Here is a 25,845-nt window from a genome sequence, read left to right on the forward strand (position 1 = left end):
CATACTTAGACACAACAGATCTCTTCATGTATATGCATACTGAAGCTTAGGTAATTTGCCACAATGCAGAGATGCAACAGATTAAGAATTTGTTTTCATATTCTCCTTTCCACTCTTAGAAACATTTAAACATGAACTGCTTTCATTAAGCATTTTTATTTTTTTATAAAGAAAAAAGAAAAAAAAAGGCTCTAAACCAATATTTATCACATTACTGTAGTATTAACCATTTGGTTTTATTTCTTTTCCAGTGAGCTACATCAATATTTTAATCAGCTTTTTCAGGCATTTAAAGAAAAATACTGTTTCTAGGTATTCAGTCTCTTAGCACAACCTCTGGGGCTACAGGACTGATTATAAGGATAGAATATTTTCTTTTTCAAATTTAGGCATTCAAAATAATTGAATTATTAGTACCTCCATGAAGTACTCTTTTTTTTTTTTTTTAAGGCAGGCAGACACTCAGATTATGGCCAAAATGAGCCTTCCTTTCAGTAATCTGAGTATTACTGGAACTCAACAACTAGACAAAACAGAATACCGAAAGGCAAACCCAGTACCAGAAAACAGTATTTTTAAAAACTAAGTTTCAGTAATCATATTGAAACAAGTGCCTTATTTCTACGAAGTTTAAGCAACAGTTACCATATTTAAGCACTCTGAATAGATTTTTCCCTTACAGATGCTTCTGTAAGAAAATAACCACTTTTACTTGTGCAACACTGAAGTAACATGCTAATTTTAAAATGCAATTTGTTAAAATATATTCTTTAGTGAATTGAAAAGGGGACCATAAAACTGACTCCTAGAATTTAGAAGAAATAAATGATTTCTCTCACTTAAGAAAAATATAAATGCTGCTTTTAAATTTAGAATTATGAGAAGGACCCTTAAATAATCCCCACTGAGACTAATACTATATATAAGAATAATTTTAAATACAGTTAAGGTATGGATTTTTTGAAGTATACTGGTAACTGCTACTCAACAAATAAAGTGATTAAGAGGCAAATTTTGTATGCATTCAAAAGTTCAATGACTTAAATATAAAGTTGGACTATAGCAAGAGCGTGTTAATGTGAGTCATTATTGGTGTTTGTCACAAAATACTAAATGTTTTAAACATTTAAATTAAACTATATTCTAACCAAGCCAGAAATAGATTCATGATAAATACAAGCTCAACTGTTGGTTTTATCAAGTAAATCTATATCTGACTGAAAATCAAATGTTCTGTTGGTAATGGCATTCTGCATTGCACTCTGAAATTAACAGATACTGTTTGAAATGAAAGGCAAGACAAAAATGTAAAATGACAATCCATTTCTTTGGTAGTTTGAGGGTTTTTTTATCAAAATACAAAACCAAATTGCAATGATCCTCATGTTCATAATATGATCACAATTATAGTTTACATGTGATAATTTGTTCTCACTGAAAAAAGTAAGTTTTTAGAGATAATAATTTCAAAAATATTTTTGCTGTGCAGTAGCTCACTGAAGAGGCACCTAGCACACTGTTTTCAATATAGGGGTTAATATGTGCACTGAAGAAATAAAAGTTTTATATCATTTTTTTAAAGGTCATAAAAAAAAGGAAATACAAATATCACAGGAGAACAGAAGCCGGGTCATGGGTCAAATGAAAGGTCAGTATCTTAATATAGTTTCCTAACACAGTAAGTATAGCAAATGAATACATAAGAACCTGGAAAAGTATTTCTGGCAACATAGGAAGAGGTTGTGGCCATTTCAATTTTTGTTTTATCAGAAATATAGTTTGTGTTTTGGTACTCAGAAACAAGGCACATTTTTTCCAAAGATTAAATGAAGCACCTCTTTCTAGAGATAAAAAAGCTCAAAATTAAACTTTCAATTATGATTGATAAAACTACTGCTAAGTTTGTCACTGAAAAATTGAAATAATAATCCAAGCAACCACGTTTCCCACAGAAGAAATTAAATTAAAAACATGCTACCTGTGGATCTCTCTACAAGACAATCCAAACCTAAAGTACAACACATCTCCATTTTTCATATTTAGAACAACCTACTAGGAACAAGTAGTGTACAGATTATAGGCTTCTGCTCTGTTCATCTTGGTGATTCAAAATACATCTTCATCCAGCTTCCTCCAACTGGCTATTATACTACATTATTTTTAAGTGTACAGGTTAAAGGGTGCAACAGTCCTTCTAGCATGACAAAAAATAGTTTGGAAGTTTGTCTCATCTCGTTGCTCAAAGGCACAATCCTTTATTATATATTGTAGCAAAAAGGATTTGCAGCTACCTGTTATTTGAGAAATATGCTATTGCAGTAATTTATCTCACTGTATGGGTCTTAAAGACGCACAGTGGTATCTCAAATCAACTTTTAAAGAACACTGCATGGAATTTTCATGACACTGGGAATACTGATAGAACTCGAAGAAAACTTGAGTTTTGATAGTTATGAATTATATATGGTGATGACAGACTGTTCAAGGGCTCTTTCTGCTTCAGGGATTACTTCTGATAAAGTTTTCATTTGACTTTTTCTATTAACAATTTCTACTGAAAACTCCAGACAGGTGACTGAAGTTGTTATTCTGAACACTCTTAACAGAACTAAAGGAGATGTCCTGCAATAGGGTTCCAATCCCAAAATAGAAAGCATACAGCTAAATTTCATTACATTAACAAAAATCTTGGTTTCAGTGTCATCAGGATCCCTTATGGAAATAAAGTTTCATGTAAATACCTGCAAGGCTCTTTAAGCACAAGTACTTCAAACTGAAACAACAGTATTAAAGGAATATAAAAATTTTGTGAAAGGAAGTTAAGTATCAATAATATATACAACAGGGTATAGATTGCTTGCTACCTACTTATTCTCCAGGTTATTAATACTTACAGTCTACTGGAACTAAAGTTGCAGCCTATCCATAGAAAAGGAACCTTAAAATTAAGCAAAGAACTTAAAAATTTGGCACTACACATCAACAATACTGCTGACTTACCGCAGTGAGTTCAGGTTTCTGAACAATTAAGTAACAGAACAAAAAGTAGAGATAAAATGCTTATGTGGAAATGAAAGAAGTTTACAAGAAAGCAATATATATGTACTTTTTCTTTCATACATATATAGCAATAAATATATAAGGTAATTAGGTAATATAATACCACCCTTTTATACACACAAAAATGTAAATATATAAACATAATATATAACCACGAAAGAAGGTAACATAAGCCCTCGTCCTTATAAGATTATATGTACACTTGCGTATAAGCATAAACATTGTTCTCAGTGTTGATCGCTCTTTGCATGCATTAGGTCATTACAAGAGTACAAAAGAGAAAGAAATACACAGCGTAATAAAAAACACAATAGGCAGAAGATTGATTCAGAGAAGAAGGGAAACTTGGAATTCAGTATCACAGCAATTGAAAACAATTTTGAAAGAGAAAATGAAAGCTGTATTTATTTAAATGATATCAATTGAGAAAGAGGTTGCAAGCCAACAATGTGTGAGCATGAAGGCAAACTAGTAATGTGTGAGGACGAAATCTTTTTAACTCAAATACGTATTTACTACCTGATCCATTCTGTCCATCCATAAGTGCTCCATTTATCCCACAAAAATTTATTTCCTTTCTGAGTAACACTTTGCAAAACATACGGTGTTTTAAAAACAGATTTTAAAAGGCTAACATTAGGAAAGAAATAGCGAGATCAAGCATTACAGAGATTTGCTAATCCAACTGAGAAGCAGAAATGAAACATTCTTTTGTCAGGAAATACCCACCCTGTGCTTATCCTTCATGATTTACATGACAAATGCTAAATTGAAAACTCAAGCAATTCTCATGAGATTTATCTGCATTATTCGGTAGGCAGATCCGATCCCCTGATAAATTAAAATACTCTATTTTAAAATTGAAAGCACATGTAGCCTACATATTAAAACATCAGAATTTAACAGCATCTCAGAAAAGTATTTTAACATTGTTAGCTGTATCTCACTTCTCAGAAAAGAGTCCATAATGCAGTTATAAAGAAAAAATGCAACTTACAGCTATGTTTTGTGACACCTGGCTTTGACTATGTGTAAACACTCTTATTCCTCCAGACATCTACTTCTAACAGCTATGCCCCATCTATAACATTTTAAAATAAAAACTATAATTCAATCATAGTTTGCTGAAACTCGGTTTTTGCCTCAGCAAATATCTTCATAGAAGAAAAACCTTTTAAAAAAATCATGTGTCCTCAGAGACACTAAATAGACCAGGAAATGGTGAAAAGAGGCAATATGAAAAAGGAATACTTACAATTTTAGGAAACAAAAAGGGTACATATCCAGAGAGCTCTTTTTCAATATTCAGAATCTTAAAGGTATCAGCAAAATACAACAGTTCATGTTGAGTCCCTCGCCAAGCATTTAATCTGAAAAGCTTTGTGCAATTACTTTACAGCTAGAAACAGGGGCTTTCCAAGTTAGGTAAAATCCAGAACTACTAGGTAATGAAATTCTACAAGACAGCTATTGAGACAATTGTCATCTTCTGCAGGTTGCTTGACAGGAATCATTACAAGAAAAACATATTTCCCAAACTGTGCTAACCACACTCCTACTAATGGCAGTTTGAGTACTTTGGTTTTTCATAAATTTCTGAAGTGATTTGTCATGGCACAGCTGTACAAAGTGCTGATTTCTAACACTTTCAAACTTTTTGCAAAAGTCTTTATTCTTTTTCCTTTTTAAATTACTTTCTGCACATACAAACAAAACCCATTGATCTGTCTACTTTTCTAAAGTGGAAGTAAAGCACTAGAGACTATTATCCTGCACTACCAGTAAGAATGCAGTTTTAGAGTAATTCTTAGTAAATTCACACTTAACATTTCTACAAAATCAAACCCCTAAAACATGTAGTCCTCTTTCCCAGGCTAGTTTAATCAAACCCTTTCATCTTTGAAGAGAAAATCTCATTTCTGTATTTCAGAGTACCTAGCACTCTGCACCTTTACAAAGTTTGTAAGTAATAATTTACCTAAAACAAATTCCCAGCATTAAGGATATCAATAAAACCCAGAACTAGAGCATAAAATCGAAAAGACAGTTACACAATTCTGTGTGTGCTTGCTGCCCTAGCCCACTACTATACATCCTCACATCAACCTAATTCATTTGACACACAGTCTCCCCACAGCTGAGAAAGCCTAGCTTTCTTACTAATTCTTACTAAAAGCTTAAATACAAACCCCCCTATGTTTAAGTAAACTTAAGGCTGTGACACAAATCAACAAAAGGCAGGAAATTCAAAGATAACACTGAAAATCCATGCTTAATTCATGATTGTTTAACAAAAGGGCAAAATTACACGAGGAACTAATGTCAGCTTCTGTCTCTGTTCTTGGGCAAACAGGTGTTTATCTCCAATACTAATTCAGTCTCTCCTGTCAGTCTAGGTAAATTTTAGTGATAATTTTTTTATCAATATTCTCGATGTAAAGAAACTTTAAAACTCCTTTTCAGCATCCTAGTTGTTACACTGTAGCATTCGTGTTACATTGTCACAAACATCATTAATTAAAAACAGATTTTTAGAAAATTATGCTGGAGAAGCATAGAGATACAATTCTACATTTTTTTTCAGAAGTAAGCAAAATGCACTTTCTTGTATATAAAAAAAATTACAAAATTAACTATTTTGTAATGTAACTTGAAATAGAGCAAATTTTTTCTTTTTTTACAAGTTAACAGCTTTTAGTATGTACGCATACTCGAATTCCCATTTGAATCTTCTTCTGTCCATATTTTTGTGTAATGTAATATCTTTCTGGCTAGCAAAATGTCAGAGAAAGTAGTGCTGTGCATGGCTGTATTAACAGAGTGTAGCAATTTTTAATTAACATTTTAGGCTTCAAAATAGAACATAGTATTTTAGTGTGTTTTAAAAATAATAATTGTATGTGTGGTCATTTGGCATACTGTCTTATTGTAGAAATTGGAAAATAAATGGAATGAATAAAATGACAAAGTTCACACTTTGTAGTCTTCACTAGACTACATGAAATTACCTCACACATACATACCTATAGTATTAATTGCAGGACAACAACAGTTTTTTGCTGTAATTATTTTCTTTATTTACAGCAATTGTTATTATTATTTTTGCTTAATTAATGTCTCAAATGTTTACAAATTTTGTTGGAAATCAGCAATATTACTTATTTTTTTCCAGATGAATTGCTAAGCAGTTTGACCTCTTGTCCCACAGTTTGAACAGTTTCAAAGAGGGCTTTATAACCCTACATCTGTACTCCATCAAGCTGCAAGAAATCTGGTTACCAGCTCTAGGTATGTTCTAAAAATCCAGTGAAAATGTGCACAGCTACAACTTAAACTGCCCTTTTCCCATTGTAAAAAAGAGGCAGCTTCTTTGATAAAGGAACTTCAACAACAAACTGAGCTCACAGCACTGTAAGGAGCTCACTTTTTAACTTAACAGCACCACAGACGAAAGTGGGAAGTCTTCCACTGAAGTACCAGGAAACGAAAAAGGTAGAAACGGAAAGGGTGAAGCGTGGCTCCACCCTAGAACATTCTTGTTAGTTAATGTTCACTTGCTATTGCATTTTTAATCTAAGGCAAAGTTTTGACTTCCTTACAAAGCATAAATTATGCTCATAATTCTACTTTACTATAGTTTATTTTGCATTTTCAGCTCAAGATATCACAAGCAGACGAATATATTTGTCAGGCTGGCATGCTGAGATATGCTGAAGATTATAATGATAATCAATTAGTCTTAATAATGTATCAGTATCACAGCTGTTTTGCTGGATGTCTAACTGATCCTTATCAGCTTAAGTAAATTTTCAAGTACACAGTAAACCCTACTATCAACACTGTCAACTGAGAAAGTTCTCACAGTCTCAGTATCTGGCTGAACCATAGTCCACAGAAACCAACAGAAGCTCAGGCTGGGTGACTCTGGTTTCCAAGCTTATCATCCAAACTCTAAATATAATCTCTCCACTCATTCACTATGTGAAACAAACTTTTAATCTAGCCCACTTTTTATCTGGAAATCCCCACTTCCTTTACCCTCCTCCCATTCTCTCATAAGCAAGACTTCACTCATCCTCAGTCTCTTTGCTTCAGTTCCTCAGTGTATGTTTGGAGAAATGCTGGTTTTCTCTCAATAACTGCAGCCAATGAGAAATTACTGATTCTCAAGACGTCGATTCTATTACTCCCATGATAATTCTTTCTACATGGGTTGTCGAAGTCATAAGGGATGAGTACAGATAGTAGGTCTATAATACACAAAAGGACAGTCACACTTCCAACTGAAGTCCTGCAGCTCTGACCCTACAGCAATGATGAGAAGCACCTTCATGGTCACTTTGTGTTCTACAGACAATCCCCTTCCCTGAATTTCCAGCAGGCAGTTCCTGTTTCACAAATTCAGGGATACACTTTAAGCAAGTGTTATCAAGCCAAGAAAATCCGTATTTTCAACTTGGCAAGATCTGTTCTGCACATTGAAGCACAAACAACTGCAGACCAGAGAAAATGGCGGTATAAGCCCACGCTCCTTTCTCCTCTGCCATGCCCCAAAGCTCCCACAACTGCTACAGCTGCATTGTGAACTCATGTTCAAATACTGTGGACATGAGATGAGCTGAACTCTGCAGACCAACATACTCTTGAATGCACCTGTGCAAACCCTAGCAAAGTGCAAAATCTGAAGGGGAAAATAAAACATAGAGGAAAATAAAAAAAAAAAAAATTGTGACCACTGGAAAGGTAATTTGCCACTTTGACACAGCAATTCTTTATAAATGCTACAGAGTAAAAACTAAAAATAAAAAGGTGAATGAGAAAAAATACTTGTAAAACATAAGAGGTACATCTCAAAGGTACAGTTTGCAAATCCTACTGAAAAGTAAACATGAAAACGGGAGATAGATGTTTGAGAATTTGGCCTTAATGCAGAAATAAGTGTCTAATTTGAGGTCAGTATCTTATTTGAAAAAAAAAAACCCAAAAACAAAAGAACAAGATAAACCAAAGCAGCTTCTGCAAACACAGTCAAGTGCTAAGAAGTTTTCCAATTTTAAGTATGAATTCTGTTTCTCTATCTGGCCTATGAGACAGAAAGCCCAATTTCTAAGATGTTCCTTTCTATTTATATTGTGACAGCTTTCTTAAGGTATCATCCAGATTATTCAATTCTATGGCCTACAACAGGCATAGTTGCTTACTTACGCTTCTACAGCACCTAGAAATGCACATGCATTTTTTTATTTTCTCTCAAGCGCTCTCCCAGACTCTAGGACAATTCAAAGAGCACTCTATCCAGCCTACCCAGTAACTGTCAATTCTAAAAAAATTCCATTTCAAAATATATCAAAAACTTCTTGTACTTTTCCTATTGTTGTGGATAAAGGTTTTGAAAATTTTCATATATATATTTCCAACACTTTTATAACAGTCCCTGTGAAAAACCTGTAGAGCTCAATCTTCACAAAACAAACATATAGGTACATTACATACCATAGTCAGTGATCTTACAGGATACTAAATACAGCTCTTTCAGATTCCGGCCTTCTTTGGCAATCACCTCCACACATCTGGAAGACACATACAGTAATATCACAGTTAAAAGACAGTAGGTCATTTTTAAATAGCAAGAGCACAATCCACAGGTGTAATGTACTGTGTCTCAATTTCTTCATTTTGTGAATTGTTCCACAGAATTCATTGAAAATGCATATATTGAATGCTTTAATATCAATATTCCCATAAGTCTTTAAACATGTGAGTTGCTTGAAACATATATAGACAAGTCATTCGGAAAATAATACAAATGTGAATTTCACTTCTTTATTATTGTGTAAGTTTGGGAAAATTACATTGCAAGATTTAAGCTTTGAGAGTTTTTTTCCTAGGGAAGAACTATAAATTCACAGTTATGAGGACAAAAATTAAGAATATGTAATTTTAAATTCATGTTTGTATTTTCTCAGTGATTTTTGCAGAAGTCATCAGGTCATGAAATGCTACATGCCACTAGTGTTCCAGTATGTTGCTAGAGAAGCTTGTATAGATGAGGAGAAAGCTCATTTGTTTGCCTTGTCACAACTGCAACACCTAACTTTTTTTTTGTTAATCTGCTTTGATTTCTTGCAAGCAAGAAAATTATTATGAATTAATTAATGTAACAAATGGCTTACTGAAATAGGACCTTATTATATACTTATGACGGAGTCTATGTTATTTTTTAAACCACATTGTTTATACTGTGTCACTCAAAAATAGAGTTCATAAAATATATTTTCAGTCACATTCACGTAAATGCACCACTGTTCATTTACATCAGCTAACATGACATAGAGGGATTAAAAAAATGTATTTTATAGGATAAATCATAAGAATTTCTCCTACCTTACACAAAATTAAATTACTGGATGATTGTGGGGAGAAAAAAAAAAGAAGTCAAAACCAACACAACAAAAAGCAATTTCTGAATTTCTCATAACCTCTGCAAAATTCAGCTACATCCTCAGAGACCTTTTTGTTGCACTTACCACCACCAACAATTATCTTCCAAGCTGATTTAAATATTCAGGTGGACAATTTTAGATTTTAAAAACAACCACCTAATACTGATAGCTTACAATAGCACAATAATTGAATGATAGCCCTTCATATCTATTTGTCCCCTCTCTGCTTCCTTCTTCTAAATCTAGAATGCAAATTCACTACTACCGATAAAGCAGTATACCTCTGACAGAGTACCTTAATCATAGTTCCTTTAACACTATTATAAATTTTCAACCCTTGAGAACTGTCAAAGCCTAATAACCTAAATAATTACGTGCTTTGTTCAGGGTTTTTTTTTTTTTTTTTTTTTTTTTTTTTTTTTGCAATTGGGAAAAAGTTGCCTTACCTTATCAATACACAAAAAAGTAGAGAAATACTTAACATGGTAACCCCTGACATGGAAGAAAAACAGGGTGAACCCCCAGATTCTATACTTGTTTAAATCTGCACCTTCTCTGCTAAGAAAATTAGCAAGCATGACATTTTTCTTTGGAAGTTACACCAGGACTATGCTGTAAAGTATAAAATAACCTTAGAATTATACATTTTCATGAAGTTGTTTCCCTAAAATCAGATAAGACTTAGAGCATTAAAAATATTCTATGTATGTGAAAAACTTCTGTTCCTCTAAGATACGATTTTGAACAAGATACTCATTTTGTTATCTGGCTTACTGAGGTCAACTAGGCCATGAGAAATAATTTTAGTAATAAATAATTTAAATAATTATTTATTCCATAAAATGACATCCTAATAATGAGATTTTGTTGCTAATATTATTAATATAAATAATCAGAAAAAATAGCGTGTTTTATTAGACAGTATGTTTACTAGCTATTTCAGCGAATATGATGTAACTGAAAAGTGAATGGAAATTGCAGTTTAAAGAAGCTTTTATGAATTCTTATCACATATATAATTTAACAGAGTGCTGAGATTATAAAACACTTCTTACCTTGGATAAAAATTCTGAACCTACAAAAGTATTTTGAAAATTCTATCTAATGATTCCACAAGTTTTTAAATTACTTCTGATCATTTTTAGTTACTGAGAGATAATTAATTGATAAAAAATACAATATAGCTATCAATGTTTAGCAGTACCACCACAAGACAGTCAAGATGACATGAAAGACTACCTAATTTTCACTACAACTTCAGTTACACAAATTTTCAATCAATTGGTGTCAAATCTGCATGTAGAAGTATCTGCACGTGCATCCTTTGGCATGCTTGCATACTTCAATCTCAGGATGCTGGTCGTTCTCTGGCTTCAAACACAATCAGTTGAACTGTGAAGAGGAAGTTGTAGCTTCTGTTCTCAGTCATGTAAGGGTGCCAGTACATTTTACAAGCTTGTCTTAACAAATAAAGAGTGCTAGAAATGTAGTATTTGAGAATAAATTTTAGATGTCATGAGTCACTTGATTCCAGGAGCAAAGAACAAAAGTATTTGCCTGCATGACCTTAATAATTATATCCTTTAATCCTTCCACCTAGTGCCAGCTTTAAGGGTTAAAGGTTTTTCAAGTGGCTTGAGTGACTCCAAGCCCGTTCTTAGTGACATCTTAAAATCTAAATGAAATACTGTTTACTTTCTCCTAATGGGAAAAGAAAACCTTCACAGTCTTATCTATTTCCATTAGACAAAAAAAAAAAAAAAAAAAAAAAGGCAAAAATAATGTAGCTTTGACTGCCTTATTTCTTCTTGGGTGTTTTTTGAAAATATTAAAATCTCTTAATATCTTAAAGAATGAGGTAATAACACATCTAGTTTGGAGAAGAAAAAAGTAAACATAGCTGAAATAATGAATTTTTTTTTTGGGTCTGCCTTCTATAACTTGCGTACATCAATCAAGTTTCAGTTTTAATTTCTATTATCCTTTCTACAGATCATCCCCATGTAAATCAGCTTGCAGAGACAGAAGAAACACTTCGTATAGCCTCATTAGCCTCTGCTCTGTAGAGGATCACACAATACATAATTGCTAGTAACAACTGATTTCTTTATAGGGAAAAATTAGAGTAGTTGCGTATTTATTACTTTTACTTTGTAATCTTTGATAAACATGACAGCAAAGAAAAAGTTGAAAGAATAAAATAAAATTAACCTTTTCTACAAAGCAAGAATCAAGTCATGTTAATTCTGTTGTAATAATCTACCAAAATTCTACCAGATTATTGTCATACGTATCTTTGGAAGTCTTTATATTTACAAAGAAGCCTAACCTTAAAACAATCAATATAATACTGGTAAAAAAGAGAAGCAAAGTTATTATTTAAAGCAGCAGCAAATGACAGAAGTGAGCACAACACGTAACTGAGCGCCATAAAATAGGGGAACTAACCTCCATCTGTCAGGGAGCTAACATGTTGCCTCTTGAACATGGTAACAAAAGCTGTGTGGGAAGGCTCACATCTTAATCTCTTAACCCAAAGTTACTGAACAGGCTCTTATCAGCTCATCCTACCAATTTTAATAACAAAAAGACATGCAGCATCTAGATGAAGTTGTGAAAGTTAGAGGGACACATGTATTTCTTTTACATCTTTTCTCCAAATGTATTAAAATACAAACATTCTTCCACAAAGAAAAGTATTTTCACACTCAAAACAACTTATTACAAAAGTTTAAAAGGTTTCATTTGCCAAGGAAAAAAAAAATGAGCTTATAATTAGAGCTTTTGATAATACACAAGTCTGGACCACAGCTGTCCAAAGCTAACATCTCTTCACTTCCTACTTTATAAACGAGTATTATTTTGAACCATGCAAGATATGAAAATACAGGAATTGAGAATATGGACTATTTTATGAAATTAACTATTATTATTATTATTATAATAATATAATTACAATTCTAACAACTCATTAAGCCTGAAAATAATATCTAGCAAATTCTTACACCAAGCTTTCCTTACATTTGCTCAATATTTTATGCATGTTGTCCTCTGACAGACTGACACGGAATTCGGTTTTATTGCATTCGATTCTAAAAGTAAGAAATTAATATCACACATTATGAAATTTACAGTGCAATCAAGAGCAAGAAAAAGGCAAAGAACCAAAATTCATTTAACAAAAACAAGCCAGTCGAACAGTGTTTCAGAAACAAAGAATATGACCAAAATCATATCTATCTATTGTTAATACAAAACATAGTTATAAGATCATAGGCATTTGTAACGCAACTACAGATTGCTCAGCACTGTCATGGTGAACTTATTAAAATTCCAAAATCCCAAATTCATTATGTTCAGAGACTAACAGACCTAAGATTGCCTCTTACTGCTATAATTTCTAAAAATCTCTTCCTACTTGAAAAGCTTAGCAAATATCAAGAAGGAAAGGACATAACTGTAATACTGCTAAAATTCCAGCAATTCAGATCAGGGAAAAAACCTCTCAATCTGGGTTACAGAAACTATAGAAATTTGTCTAGTAACATGTACTTGTGTCATGTCCCCCCTGGTGAGATGGGCAGGAAAATCAGAAAAAGGTAAAACCCATGGGTTGAGATAAGAACAGTTTAATAACTGAACTAAAGTAAAATACAGTAACAACAACAACAACAATAATAATAGTAATAATGGAAATAACAAAGAGGAATAAAACCCAAGAAAGACAAGTGATGCACAATACAATTGCTCACTACCCGCTGATCAATACCCAACCTGACCTGAACAATGATTGGTCCCTTTGGCGTAACTCCCCCCAGTTTATATACTGGGCATGACATAGTATGGTATGGAACACCCCTTTGGCTGGTTTGGGGCAGATGTCTTCTCTCTGCTCCTTCCTGGCTTCTTGTGCTCCTCCTCACTGGCAAGAGCATAAGAGAGCGAGAAGTCCCTGACTTAGGATAAGGACAATAAAGCATCCATGTTATCCATGAGCATTATTCTCAGATCCAAGCCAAAACTCAGCACTCTATCAGGTACTAGAAAGAAAATCAACTCTATCCCAGCCAAAACCAGGACAAATTTACTCCTCTTCCCACCTGGTCTATACACACGACCAGGAAAATTACTTGCAAATACAAAGGCTGAGTGGTGCTGAGTGCTTCTCTGCAGACAAGTCTCTTCTTCAAAGTAACAAAACTGCATATTTGAGACATAGGTATGTCTAATGATAACTTCAGATTTAGAGCCATATTGATGGCTCCCACATAGAAAGTTTCTAACTTTTCACGATGTAATGCAAAATGTAAGAGCTTAAAAATAACAAAAAAGTAAGTAAGTCATTCAAAATCCTGTTTTTTCTTTTCTCAACCAACTGTTACCTACATTCTTTGACTTAAGTGAAACTTAAGGTCAACAAATTAAATTGTGCAAGTTTCTACCTATAAGAAAAGATATAAAAGATCCTTGAATCATGGAAAATAATTGTCTTTTCCATACACATACACAGCCTTTATGATTTTGGTCTAATTCTAAAAACATTGGAAAATCATATTTGTGACAACCGAAAGGAGCTAATGAGAAAATATGACTGCAGTATTTGTGGTAAAAGTGGTCCTGGGAGACCTCATTACAGTCTGAGCTGCTTTTCAGCCCTGAGAGAAGCTAATTGCAGTTGCCATACACTAGTTAAGAGATCACGATTTGAGGGTGTTTCACTCACTGTAGAGGTGTAAAAAAATCCCAAACATTACCACACTCCCTTGGTAAGATTCAAAATGAACATCAAACTGTTTACATGGCTTCTGGCATGCATTTCTCTTTAAGCAGTTGTCATGGTTTAAACCCAACCACAAACCTTGTTCACTCACTCCCCCGTCTTCTTGCCCTCCCCCTGCTCCTGGAGGGATGGAGAGGAGAATCGAAAAGAATGCAAATCCCACAGGTTGAGATAAGAACAGTTTAGTAACTAAGGTATAACACAAATCACTGCTGCTACCACCAATAATAATAATGATAGAGGTATTAACAAGAGGAAAGAATACAACACCTCAACACCAGCCGACTGATAACTCGCCCCACTCCCACCAGCTGAGCACCGACCGATACCTCGTCCAACCCTGCAGTGTCCTACCCTTTCCGGGTAACTCTCCATTACATCCTGGGCATGACGTGCTGTGGTATGGAATACCTCTTTGGTCAGTTTGGGTCAGGTGTCCTGTCTCTGCTTCCTCCTGGCTTCCCCTCCTCTCTGGCAGAGCATGAGGCTCAGAAAGTCCTTGGTCAGACTAAAACATTTTACTTATCAGCTCTGTTCCCAGGCCGAAAGTCAAAACACAGTGCTGCACCAGCTACTAAGAAGGAGAAAAATAACTGCTACTGATGAACCCAGGACAGCAGTAAAGTGAACACCTTACTAACCTTCAAAACATAACCAAGACCATTACTGGGAAACAAAATAGAGCTTGGAAAGAGCAAGAACACTAAAATATACAATGGAAAACCAGAAACCTTTCACAAAGAAATATATGGAGCTCCTCAAGAATTAGGGTGTCAAAGGTTAATTCATGCAGAAAACAGCAGCTGCACATAAAATAATACTCACACTCACTGGTTTTGATGACTTAGACATTCCTATGGAAGGCAATAATGCAGTATAATAATCAACTGTCTCCCATAATAAAACAAAACCTCTCACCACAGAATCGCACACAGACTATTCAGAAATAAATGTAACCTGAGGCCTCCTGCACTCAGAAGGAATAATTCGAAGGCTAAAATAGTGAAGAACTAACATTCCACTGAGAGATCAATAAACTCCTGCAAAACCTCATAACAATAAATTAAGAACTTCGCACAGTGATGGATACATATCCTTGGTTCAGGATTATCTTTTACTAACCATTTAATTTACATTATCAACAATGTATCTCTCTCAATGTATTTGTTTTCTAATACTTTATACTAGGAAGAGGTATGATACTTATTTGTCTTTCAGTTGTCCTGGTACACAGTTTTTACAGCCATTTTAGCAATCCAATCACATTCAAAATATGTGTTTTAAATTTTTTTTTAATTTGAATTCCAAGAACTGCATCTGTAAGAAAAAATATTAATCACAGAGCCAGCAAAACAGGGTAAGACTTTCAATCAAAAACACAAACTGAATTTGAAAAGCACTTTTTTTCTCAATCCCACATGCCATCAGTATATCCCATATCAGTAGCTATACAAGTTAACAGCAATTACCTTACAGCAGTCATTAAGTTCTGATTAGCAGGGAAGTATTATTTAGAAAATCAATGTAACTTAAAATTTGGTTTACCAAACAATTTTGCCACTTACAGCACAGGAAAACAGATAAGCTTTCTTTCACGGTGGGACTCACAAACTACAGAGGCAAGGACAGACAAGTCGCAGTGTCTGCTTGTGCTCTGAGCTAGTCAGATGCAAGCAAACTTCACTGAGAGAGCTACACAGACAAATTAATCAGCACTATGCTTAAGCTAGTATGCCCCTTCAGCAATAAATACCTATTTTCAAATATTTATTCGTAGTCTTATCTAAAATGAAGTGCCCTTAAAATTCCTGTTACCCTGACAGCATGTAAATCCAGCAAGCTATTAAGCCAAGTAAGAAGAGATCTAGCAAATTGTTTAATTCCACTGCCATTTTTATGTAGTAGTGTTCCAGGTAGCCTTTGGTTCCTTCCTGACTTGGAGGAACTAGATACCATGAATGGATTTAACAGAAATGAATAACTACAAAAAATAACTTGATTCTAAAACCCTCACAGATCTGATTTTCCATAGCTAGTAATGTTAAAGTCAAGAAGACAGTTAAATTGCATATTTTATTATAGTTTTAATAACTTTGAAATATTTTGGAATGTTTCAAGGTGCAAGGTCCTACACCTGGGTCGGAGCAATCCCAGGCACAGCTACAGGTTGGGCAGAGAAAGAATTCAGAGCAGCCCTGTGGAGAAGGACTTGGGGGTGTTAGTTGATGAGAAACTTAACATGACTCAGCTTCAATGTGTGCTCACAGCCCAGAAAGCCAACCGTATCCTGGGCTGCATCAAAAGGAAAACAATCACCAGGTGGAATGAGGTGATCCTGCCCCTCTACACTGCTCTCGTGAGACCACACATGGAGTACCATGTGCAGTTCTGGTGTCCTCAACATAAGAAGGACATGGAACTGTTGGAACAAGTCCAGAGGAGGGCCACAAGGATGATCAGGGGACTGGAGCACCTCCTGTATGAAGACAGGCTGAGAAAGTTGGGGCTGTTCAGCCTGGAGAAGAGGAGGCTGCGTGGAGACCTCATAGCAGCCTTCCAGTACCTGAAGGGGGCCTATAAGGATGCTGGGGAGGGACTCTTCATCAGGGACTGTAGTGATAGGACAAGGGGTAATGGGTTCAAACTTAAACAGGGGAAGATCAGGTTAGATATAAGGAAGTAGTTCTTTACTGTGAGGGTGAGGCACTGGAACAGATTGCCCAGGGAAGTTGTGAATGCTCTATTCCTGTCAGTGTTCAAGGCCAGGTTGGCTGGAGTCTTGGGTGACCATGGTTTAGTGTGAGGTGTCCCTACCCATGACAGGGGTGTTGGAACTAGATGAACTTACGGTCCTTTCCAACCTTAACTATTCTATGATTCTATGAATTCAGATGAGAGATGAAAAGCCTCATCTGATACAGCACTTCAAATACAGTTTCTTAAATTCATTGTGGGCAACTTATCTACTGTTGTAAGCAAAACCAAGGAACTTTTAGCTACCAGCAAGCCAATGCACATTATTTAGCAAGCATTATACTTTGTATTATACAAACATATCGCCTTTCCACTGGAAAACTGGTAGGGTATTTCCTTTACAAGTATGATACAGCTGGATTACTCTGCAATATTAGGATGCTGATATTATTAGGATCATTAGGATGGCTGAATCTTTAGTTTAGGATGAATCTGGCTGAAATGATCAGCAATTGATGGAGAACATGGAAAGAAAGTCAAAGACAGACCACCATGCATGCTGCAATTTCAGACGAGCTCAAGAAGAAGAGACATTCACGAGAATGCCTAACTTATGTGCCTCCCAGTACAAATCACACAAGCATGTGTAGTATCACAGTTGCACCATTTCTTGCATGGAAAGACAGGGCTTTAAGCAGGGGCAGCTTTAATTCTTCCTGGCTTTTTAGAGATGATACTTACATGCTTCAGGCTTCAAGATTTTTCCTGGAGTTACAGTGGCCTTAGTTTTGATATCCTTTTTTTTTTTTTCTTAAGTAGTCTCATGCCATCTCATTAAGCTATAGTATATAGAGTATTCATAATCTACTTGGTTTTACTGTATGCAAAATAGCCTTTTTTTTTCTCAAAAAAATGAAAACAAAAAAAGCTTCCAAGTTTAATAGTAAAAGCAAGAAACAGAAACTGTACTACTGTACTACTGTGCTCTAACTTCCAAAATGTATTCTTTAGACTCTCTTTTTAGAATGCTTGGGCAAACTTTAAAATACGTCCATAAAAATGAAAGAAACATCAGCTGATACTTTAAAATATCCAGTGCATATACAGCTCTGTACTTCTTGATCTCAACAAGGACTGCACACATGAAAAAAAAAGATTTCACCACATTCACTGCCTGGTTTTCATACCACAGAGGTTGACGTGGACTTCACTGAGCTTTGCTCATACGCAGCTAAACCAATCTATAGAGGTTTACCCTTTCAATCCCCTTTGCATCACTTTTTGCTAATTCAGATAAAACCCTAACCTCTACCAGCTATTCTTTTATGCATACTTGTAAAGACTGTCCTTTTTGAAATGACAGCACAGATCATGGTCAGTGGGTGATGTGGACTGAGAATGGACTTCATCAAAGGTCTTTTCCAAAATGGAAACACATTCTATAAATCTGGGGTTTTGTTGTCTGATAAAAAGAGGTAATTAAATGTTGGTCCTGTGAAAGCATAAAATCTCCATATAAGTCTCATAAATATTCTCAATTCTGTTCTTGGGAGCAATAGTGTTGCTAAGAGTTATCATGATCTAAGAGATGAATAAGGTTTACAGGGAGAGGTAACCTCTTTCATTAGAAGCAAAATAAGTAAAGCCTTTTAAAGGACATAAGGAATCTTTCTGCAAAACAGTCCTATCATCAGATCTGATCTTTTTCCTCTGCTGCTGAAGGACACTTAACGTTGCAAAGAATTCTGCTTATATAAAATGATGATAGAGCAGAAGAAGAGCTAAGATAATCAACAAGGAAAAAACCAGAATCCTGTACTCATCATAATTCATATACCTTTGGAATTGATTTGGGGTCCAATTCTCTTTGGGAATTAGAGTGAGTTGGTAGATCTGTTACATTTATTTAATGCTGCTGATGTTACTAAAACTGATGAAATAAAAAATTGAGCTCAATACATTTTTGGACAAATGCTATGAAGAAGAGAGTTTAGGGAATGTGAGCAGTAACTGAATTCTACAATTCTTAGCCAAGGCTAAGGTCTCACCCAAAGGGCAGCATCACAGCAAAACTTGCATGTGCAATTATGTATATTTCATACAGTTACCAAAGATTTTTAGTATACAAATTTTAATATACAAATGTAATGGTTTAAACCCAACCACAAAGCTCGTCCACTCACTCCCCCTGCCTTCTTTCCCTCCTTCTACACCTGGAGGGACGGAGAGGAGAATCGGAAAGAATGAAACTCCCACGGGTTGGGATAGGAACAGTTTAGTAACTAAGGTATAACACAAATCACTACTGCTACCACCAGTAATAATAATGATAAAGGAAATAACAAGAGGAAAGAATATAACACCTCAACACCAGCCGACTGATAACTCACCCCACTCCCACCAGCTGAGTACTGACTGATACCTCCTCCAACCCTGCAGTGTCCCAGACCTCCTAGGTAACTCCCCATTACATCCTGGGCATGACGTGCTGTGGTATGGAATACCTCTTTGGTCAGTTTGGGTCAGGTGTCCTGTCTCTGCTTCCTCCTTGCTTCCCCTCCTCCCTGGCAGAGCATGAGGCTCAGAAAGTCCTTGGCCAGACCAAACATTTGAGCAGCAACTGAAAACATCGGCGTTATCAGCACTGTTCCCAGGCCAAAAAATCAAAACACAGCACTGCACTAGCTACTAAGAAGGAGAAAAATGACTGCTACGGCTGAACCCAGGACAACAAATTATACAAATATTGGTATTTTAGCTGAGAAAAAAAAAAAATCTTTGTACCTACTAAGATATTAAAAGTCTTGATTTGCCGTGAAGCACTATGTAAATCTTGGTCAGGTTCTTAGAAACTTCACTTTAACCTACAGAGAATATACTGAGATAGCAATGACTTTTACAGAAAAAAAAAATGCTAAAAAGCAAATTTCAGAACATCTTCATGAAATGATCATGAATTCCTATTCATACTGCTTTCTGGCTAGCACTTCTATTACTGGTACACTGCTTGGAGAAAACAACAAAAGAAAAGCTTGATGGTACTGTCTATGCTTTGTACAAACTCAAATTTCCTCCTCTTGACTGTGACAAGATACTAGCAAAAATATTTATTGGAAACTGAAAGAGCAGTATTTTTATGTGTCATAATCTTAGTAGACTGCCAATTATATTCTGTAGCTACAGATTTTAATACCACCTAATAATGTAAGAAATTCACCTAGTATTATTCAGTTCTTAAAAGTACTTAACAGAATAACTTTTCATGTTCTCTTATCAGAAAATAATCTGGCTAGACAGAAAACTAGGATATAATGTACCCTTTTAATCTGCAGTGAGGGAACACAGCAGTTTTCAGTAGATGGAAATTTCATAACTGAGCAACTATAAATCCAGTGAAATGAAGAAGACATTTGTTTGTGTTCCTGATTTAAAGTATCACCAAAAAAAAAAAAAAATCAATCAGAAAATTAGTCTAAATTGCTATTGTGGGTAGAAATACAAAAGTTTCAAGGGAAGGTTAATTCCTAGTTAAAATCTGTAAACCAGAATTAAACCTTCAGTGATATTATATGTACATCGAGGACTTGCATTTTTACATGGCATGTATGTAATTTGTAAAAATCAGCTTTATTAACTGAGTTTGAAGGCTGGTCCCTGTGACTGTTCTGAATCTCCCAGATAATGCACAGTTGACTGGACAGTTATGCAGCAACAGAAACGATTTTTAGCACCCTGAACATCTTTACAGAATTCAGAAGTCCAAAAGCTCAAGAAAAAAAATTAGCTTTATATAACGTAATGAGGGATACTTTACACAGTAAGATAGAAGTGAAGAAATTTTTTTCAGTCCCTTGTGTCTTCGGTACCCTTAAGTCTTGTTGAGATGGTTCTGATTTTGTTAGGGCATTGAGCATGCTGGTGATTACTTATATTTGGTGTAGCATAGCACTGTTCAAGTTTTTATGAAACAAACATCACCCAGTGTTATCTGCCTGCACTTGCATCCACAGACAGTGTTGTCTCATTGGCTACCCCAAACACTATATAGTTGTTAAAGAGCAAGAGACACCAAAAATAAGAGAAAGAAACCTAAGAACAAGTAGAATGATTTTGACTGGTATTTCATGAGTTTGATAATTTTTTCTTCCTAATCTGCCACAGGCACTTAACAAACAATCACACCCAAAATTTCATATCATCTTCTAGCTGAGTTCCTCTCTTCATTGATGTAAATATCCTAAATCTTGAAAGTCTAAGTTTAGATGTCTTTAAGGCAAGCCTCAGCAAACTTTGCACTGAAACAGAATGAATATAGTCATCTAATTAATTAATGGCATCTCAGCTATGGCAGTGATTATTATGTTCTGTGCAAGACAATCAGGAATAGCTTCAAATGATTTCTTAAAATGATCCAACTGGACCCACAAGGGTGCAACTCTCCAAACCATTAGAAATTATGTAGTCAATTAAAATCTACATATTCAAAAAGTGAAGGAAATTTCCATGGGTTACACTTTCGCCTCTTTGGAGAACTCAGGCAAGAATTTAGTGATGTATTCATAAATCATTATAGGTAACTATCATTCCATAGAATTTTTAATAAAGCATTATTAATAAAATATAAAAAAATCTATAAAATCACTTAACTGCAGATCTATCTTTCCCTACTTTCCTTTAGTAATACATTTAAATAAAGGTTAGAGGAAGCCACATTTATTTAATTCACAACTTTAAACATACACATTTTCATTCTAAATATATTGCATCAAAGTAATAAACATTGCTGGTGGTTGAAGCTTTCCAAGGAAACGGCAGTGTTACCACATTAGTCTTAGCTTTAAAACTTGTCAGTCACTTAAACCAGGTCAAACAGAGTTGGAATTGCCAGTCTCTCTGTGCAAGAAGTCAGTTCTGTATAAAAGTAACACAGGCACATTTCTTCACTCACTAGGGAAGACAAGGAAAAGCAAAGTTAACTTGACAGAAACAGTGGGGGGTGAGGGCAGGAAAATGTTACATATTTTCCATACGTGCAACTCTGAGAAATCACAGAAGGAAGAGTACTAAGAAGGCATAAACTCACTTTGCACTTTTATTACCAGACAGCCAAGCAACTCAGCATGCTGATGGTCAGCTGGAGCAAACATGTCCACCGTTAAACACAGACTTTCAGGTTATTAAGAAATAAACTCAAAGCAGATACTGTTTGCCAAAGTAGTTCTGACACCTATAGTGTTCAGAATTTCTGTGGCTGCCACCACATTTGCTCTGCCTCATTAGATAAGCTGCAAGAAGAAATCTCTAAAATAAGCACATTCTGTATTGTAAGAATAAACACTGTGCCAGAGGATACCTTGTTTTCAGTAGCATCCACTGTGTACTAAAATATTCACAATGTTAAATATCTTTACTGACAAAGACAATTGGAAAAGATTATGCTCTCACTCTCTTAGTTCTGACTAGTTTTCAAGGTTCACATCAACCTCAAGCAATTCCGAGATTATTGGCAGAACACATTACAGAGTTTGTTAGTCATCATTAGACACAGTCCAGTAACATAAATTCAAATTGTCATCTGGATAAAAGCCTTTTTTATATTCTTACTAACCTGCTTGTATCTAAGACAGGTACAGGTAAATCTGAGTTTCTCTTTTGTCTTTATATCCCAAAATTACAGGAGGACTGAAAACTTGCTTTCTAAGTGCAGGACTGTAATTCTATTAGGAGTTGAATGGCCAGCCAAAGCAATTCACAAAGCACAGGCAATGTATTCACATTAGATTGAAAGATAAGTTCCTGCCTGTTGCTCCAATATCACTTTTTGTCTGTTACTTCTTACTTTCAGTACCAAGTCCATAGGATGAGTCTGGTTTAGACCGAACAATCCTCCCCATGGAAGAAAATTCACATTTCTCCATAAATCATAAATGCAAAATTCTTTGCCATGACAAGTAGTTTTGAATCTGTAACGCTTGGTACAGAAACAGTATTAGACCTTCAGACTGGCTTGATGACAGGTCTAATTACCTCTGCTGCTGGTTAGATGGAACTATTGACAAGATCTTAAAATACTTCCTTTACTAATTAACACCATAATATTCTTACGAAGATATGTTTTAGTTAATACTAGTCTCAGACATACCAGGAAACATATAGGTAGTAATATGGCAGGCTAAATCTGTTGCTTGGGGCCATGTTAACTGCTTGAAGATATCAGTTCCTTCTAAAGCTAATAAACAACTACCAAATTGTGCCACAAAAAGAAGAGCTAGACTCTTCATATTCACATTCTAGCCAGTTGTTACACAACCGCATTTAAGTTTTCAGTAAGGCGATTCCGTTAATAACTGGAATTCTAATGCTTCTTTTTTTATTTCAGTGACTGGGATTAATCCTAGATTTAGGAGAGTTCACTTCTGGCATCAGGATGAATTCTTCACATATGTGACTGCAGAAGCACAGTATCTCTACTAGTTTTGTTGAGAAAATGATGACAGCAACTCTGCTTTTTCGCTCAAGAAGAAAACAAGCAGAGTATCAGCAAGCAGAGTTCATATACCTTGAGATCTTTCTCCTCAAATGATTTTAATGTGATCATCCTCTCCCATCTGACTTGTTTGTGTGGATCTGGCAGAATTGATCACCATATCCTAGGCACTCAAAGATGTAATTTTTTTCACCATCATGATGAAATAAAGTCTGAGCACCTTCAAGTTAACTCCATCCCCTCCAATATACTGAATAAAATTTACCTACTCTGTGGTAGGGTTTGGGACAGCAATAAGACTTAACCTAGATCAGAAAATTGTGGTAAGAGTCCAGGTTACATATATGTCAATGGAAAACCAACATCATACTCTTTCCTGAGGTTACTCAGCCAATTATAGATGAAAACAGGCTAACAGAATCTGCAACTTGGGATGTCACCACTCACATTTTTCAATTTATCAGGTTCCCAAACTAATAGGTACAAAACCACATTAAGCATTTGTATCTATATCTTTAATTTGTAATTCAGTCACCACGAAATACATTTTACACCTCTGCCTTGTAAAGAAGGTTTTGAAATATTTGTTTCCTACAAATACGTTGCTTACACATTTGAATATTACAAAGTAAGATTTTCAGAAACTTCAAAACAGCAAATAGTACAGAATGTGACTATTTCCTAACAGAATTTTCCTAATAGACTTTTCTTGAGTCCCTGATACAGTTTGTATTTTCACTGACAAAAATATTAATTGATGATTCTTAGCTGACAAAGATTCCCTCCCATTATTTGATACAAGAAGAAAGACATGCTCACGTTAAGAACACTGGCTCAGCAAGGTGCAAGAAGGAAAAAAAATCTTTGAATCAGGTATTTGTACTTCACTTGAATGACCTCCAGATGAGAGTTAACTTGTTTCACTAAAGATTAAGACAGTTTTGATAACATTAAAGAGTCAGCTACTATAATAACAGCATTAAAATTAGGGTACTACACATTTAATAATGTAAATAATAAGCAGGAATCAATTTAGATAAAAATGATAATCATTATGATATAGTTTGTGGCCTTTAATGCTAAGCTTTTCAGATAAAGATTTTTGTATGTACTGTAGATATTTCAAGGTTAAAATGCTAGGCCTTCAAAGATGTATTTAAAATATTTTAATGCATTAGTATTTCTAATTAACATTGATGAAAACATACCACATACAGAGTAGCTGCACATTTTTCTATACCTCTGTTAATGTAGGATTTTTCCATTTAACCCCATATGTGGCTATTAAAGGGTGAGCGGGTCCTACTGATCACTCCTTGACTCTCCAGTCTATGGATCAGCTTATGGATGGGAACCAGGGAGTCCCGGTTGGTGCGATATTGCTGCCGGTGCACTGTTGTGGTCATGACTGGCACTTGTTTTTCAGCCTCCAGCAACCCCACAACAGAAGGATGCTCTGAGAGACCAGTCAAGGTGGACAGCTGCTCAATTTCCTCAGTCTCCAGAGCAGCAATACCAAAAGAACATCGGTACCCTTTTGGGTCTTTGAAGTACCCTCTCCTGAGGCAGTCTATGCCAAGGATGCATGGAGCCTCTGGACCAGTCACAATGGGGTGCTTTTGCCATTTCCTCCCAGTCAGGCTGATTTCAGCCTTCAGTACAGTCAACTCTTGGGATCCTCCTGTCACTCCCAAAATACAAATGGGTTCCATCCCTCAACAGCTTGCTGGCATCAGGGTATCTACTAGAGCCTTATACTTCTGTGGGACTGATGTGCCAGGCCATCTGATCCACACAGTTCAGTAAATCTGATTGTCCCTACCTCTACCTGGTTGGAGGCAGGGCTCCTCTAATAGTCATCACAACGCTGGACGCTTGAGTCTTGTAGAAAGGGATTAGTCTTCTTTATCATAGGAGCCAGAGTAAAAACAGTTCTTCCACTCCATCTGGGAACCTGCTCACCAGAGACTGAAGCCACAGCTTTCATGTCATGAGCATCCTTGACCTTTGTTCTCCAATTCACGCACCCATTCCTGCAGAGCTGAGGTAGGTTTTCCATCCCAGTTCCTCATGTCTTCTCCATGATCCCACAGGTAAAACCATAGGGTGGCCTGTGGTGTATACCTTCTATATCTTCTCTCTCGAGCAGTAGGACACCTTTTGTTAACAGCTGAGACGCGTGTTGGTACACATAAGGAGCTGGATAAATCAGACAGATCATCTCTCAATTGTTTGAGGTCATGAGACAGTTTTTTTCCACAGCTGAAATGATGTAAGGGGTGAGATCGCCTCCGAACTCTCGGAGTTAATGAATCATTTCATCAACTGTTAGTGGTACTATGTCATTCCAGGTTACTGTTGCCAATGAATGGGCATATGAT

General features: G+C 35.5%; 1 protein-coding gene across 1 annotated transcript in view; it reads right to left on the reverse strand.

Moving 5' to 3' along the window:
- The window catches only part of FBXL17 (F-box and leucine rich repeat protein 17), a 310,790-nt gene that overhangs the window by 97,111 nt on the left and 187,834 nt on the right, over nt 1–25,845 (reverse strand). Inside the window, exon 7 of the mRNA XM_065662668.1 lies at nt 8,554–8,630. Coding sequence (XP_065518740.1) covers nt 8,554–8,630 — 77 coding nt within the window. The remainder of the gene's footprint in view (nt 1–8,553; nt 8,631–25,845) is intronic.

The sequence above is a fragment of the Lathamus discolor genome, chromosome Z, assembly GCF_037157495.1.
Source record: "Lathamus discolor isolate bLatDis1 chromosome Z, bLatDis1.hap1, whole genome shotgun sequence".
Classification (NCBI taxonomy): Eukaryota; Metazoa; Chordata; class Aves; order Psittaciformes; family Psittacidae; genus Lathamus; species Lathamus discolor.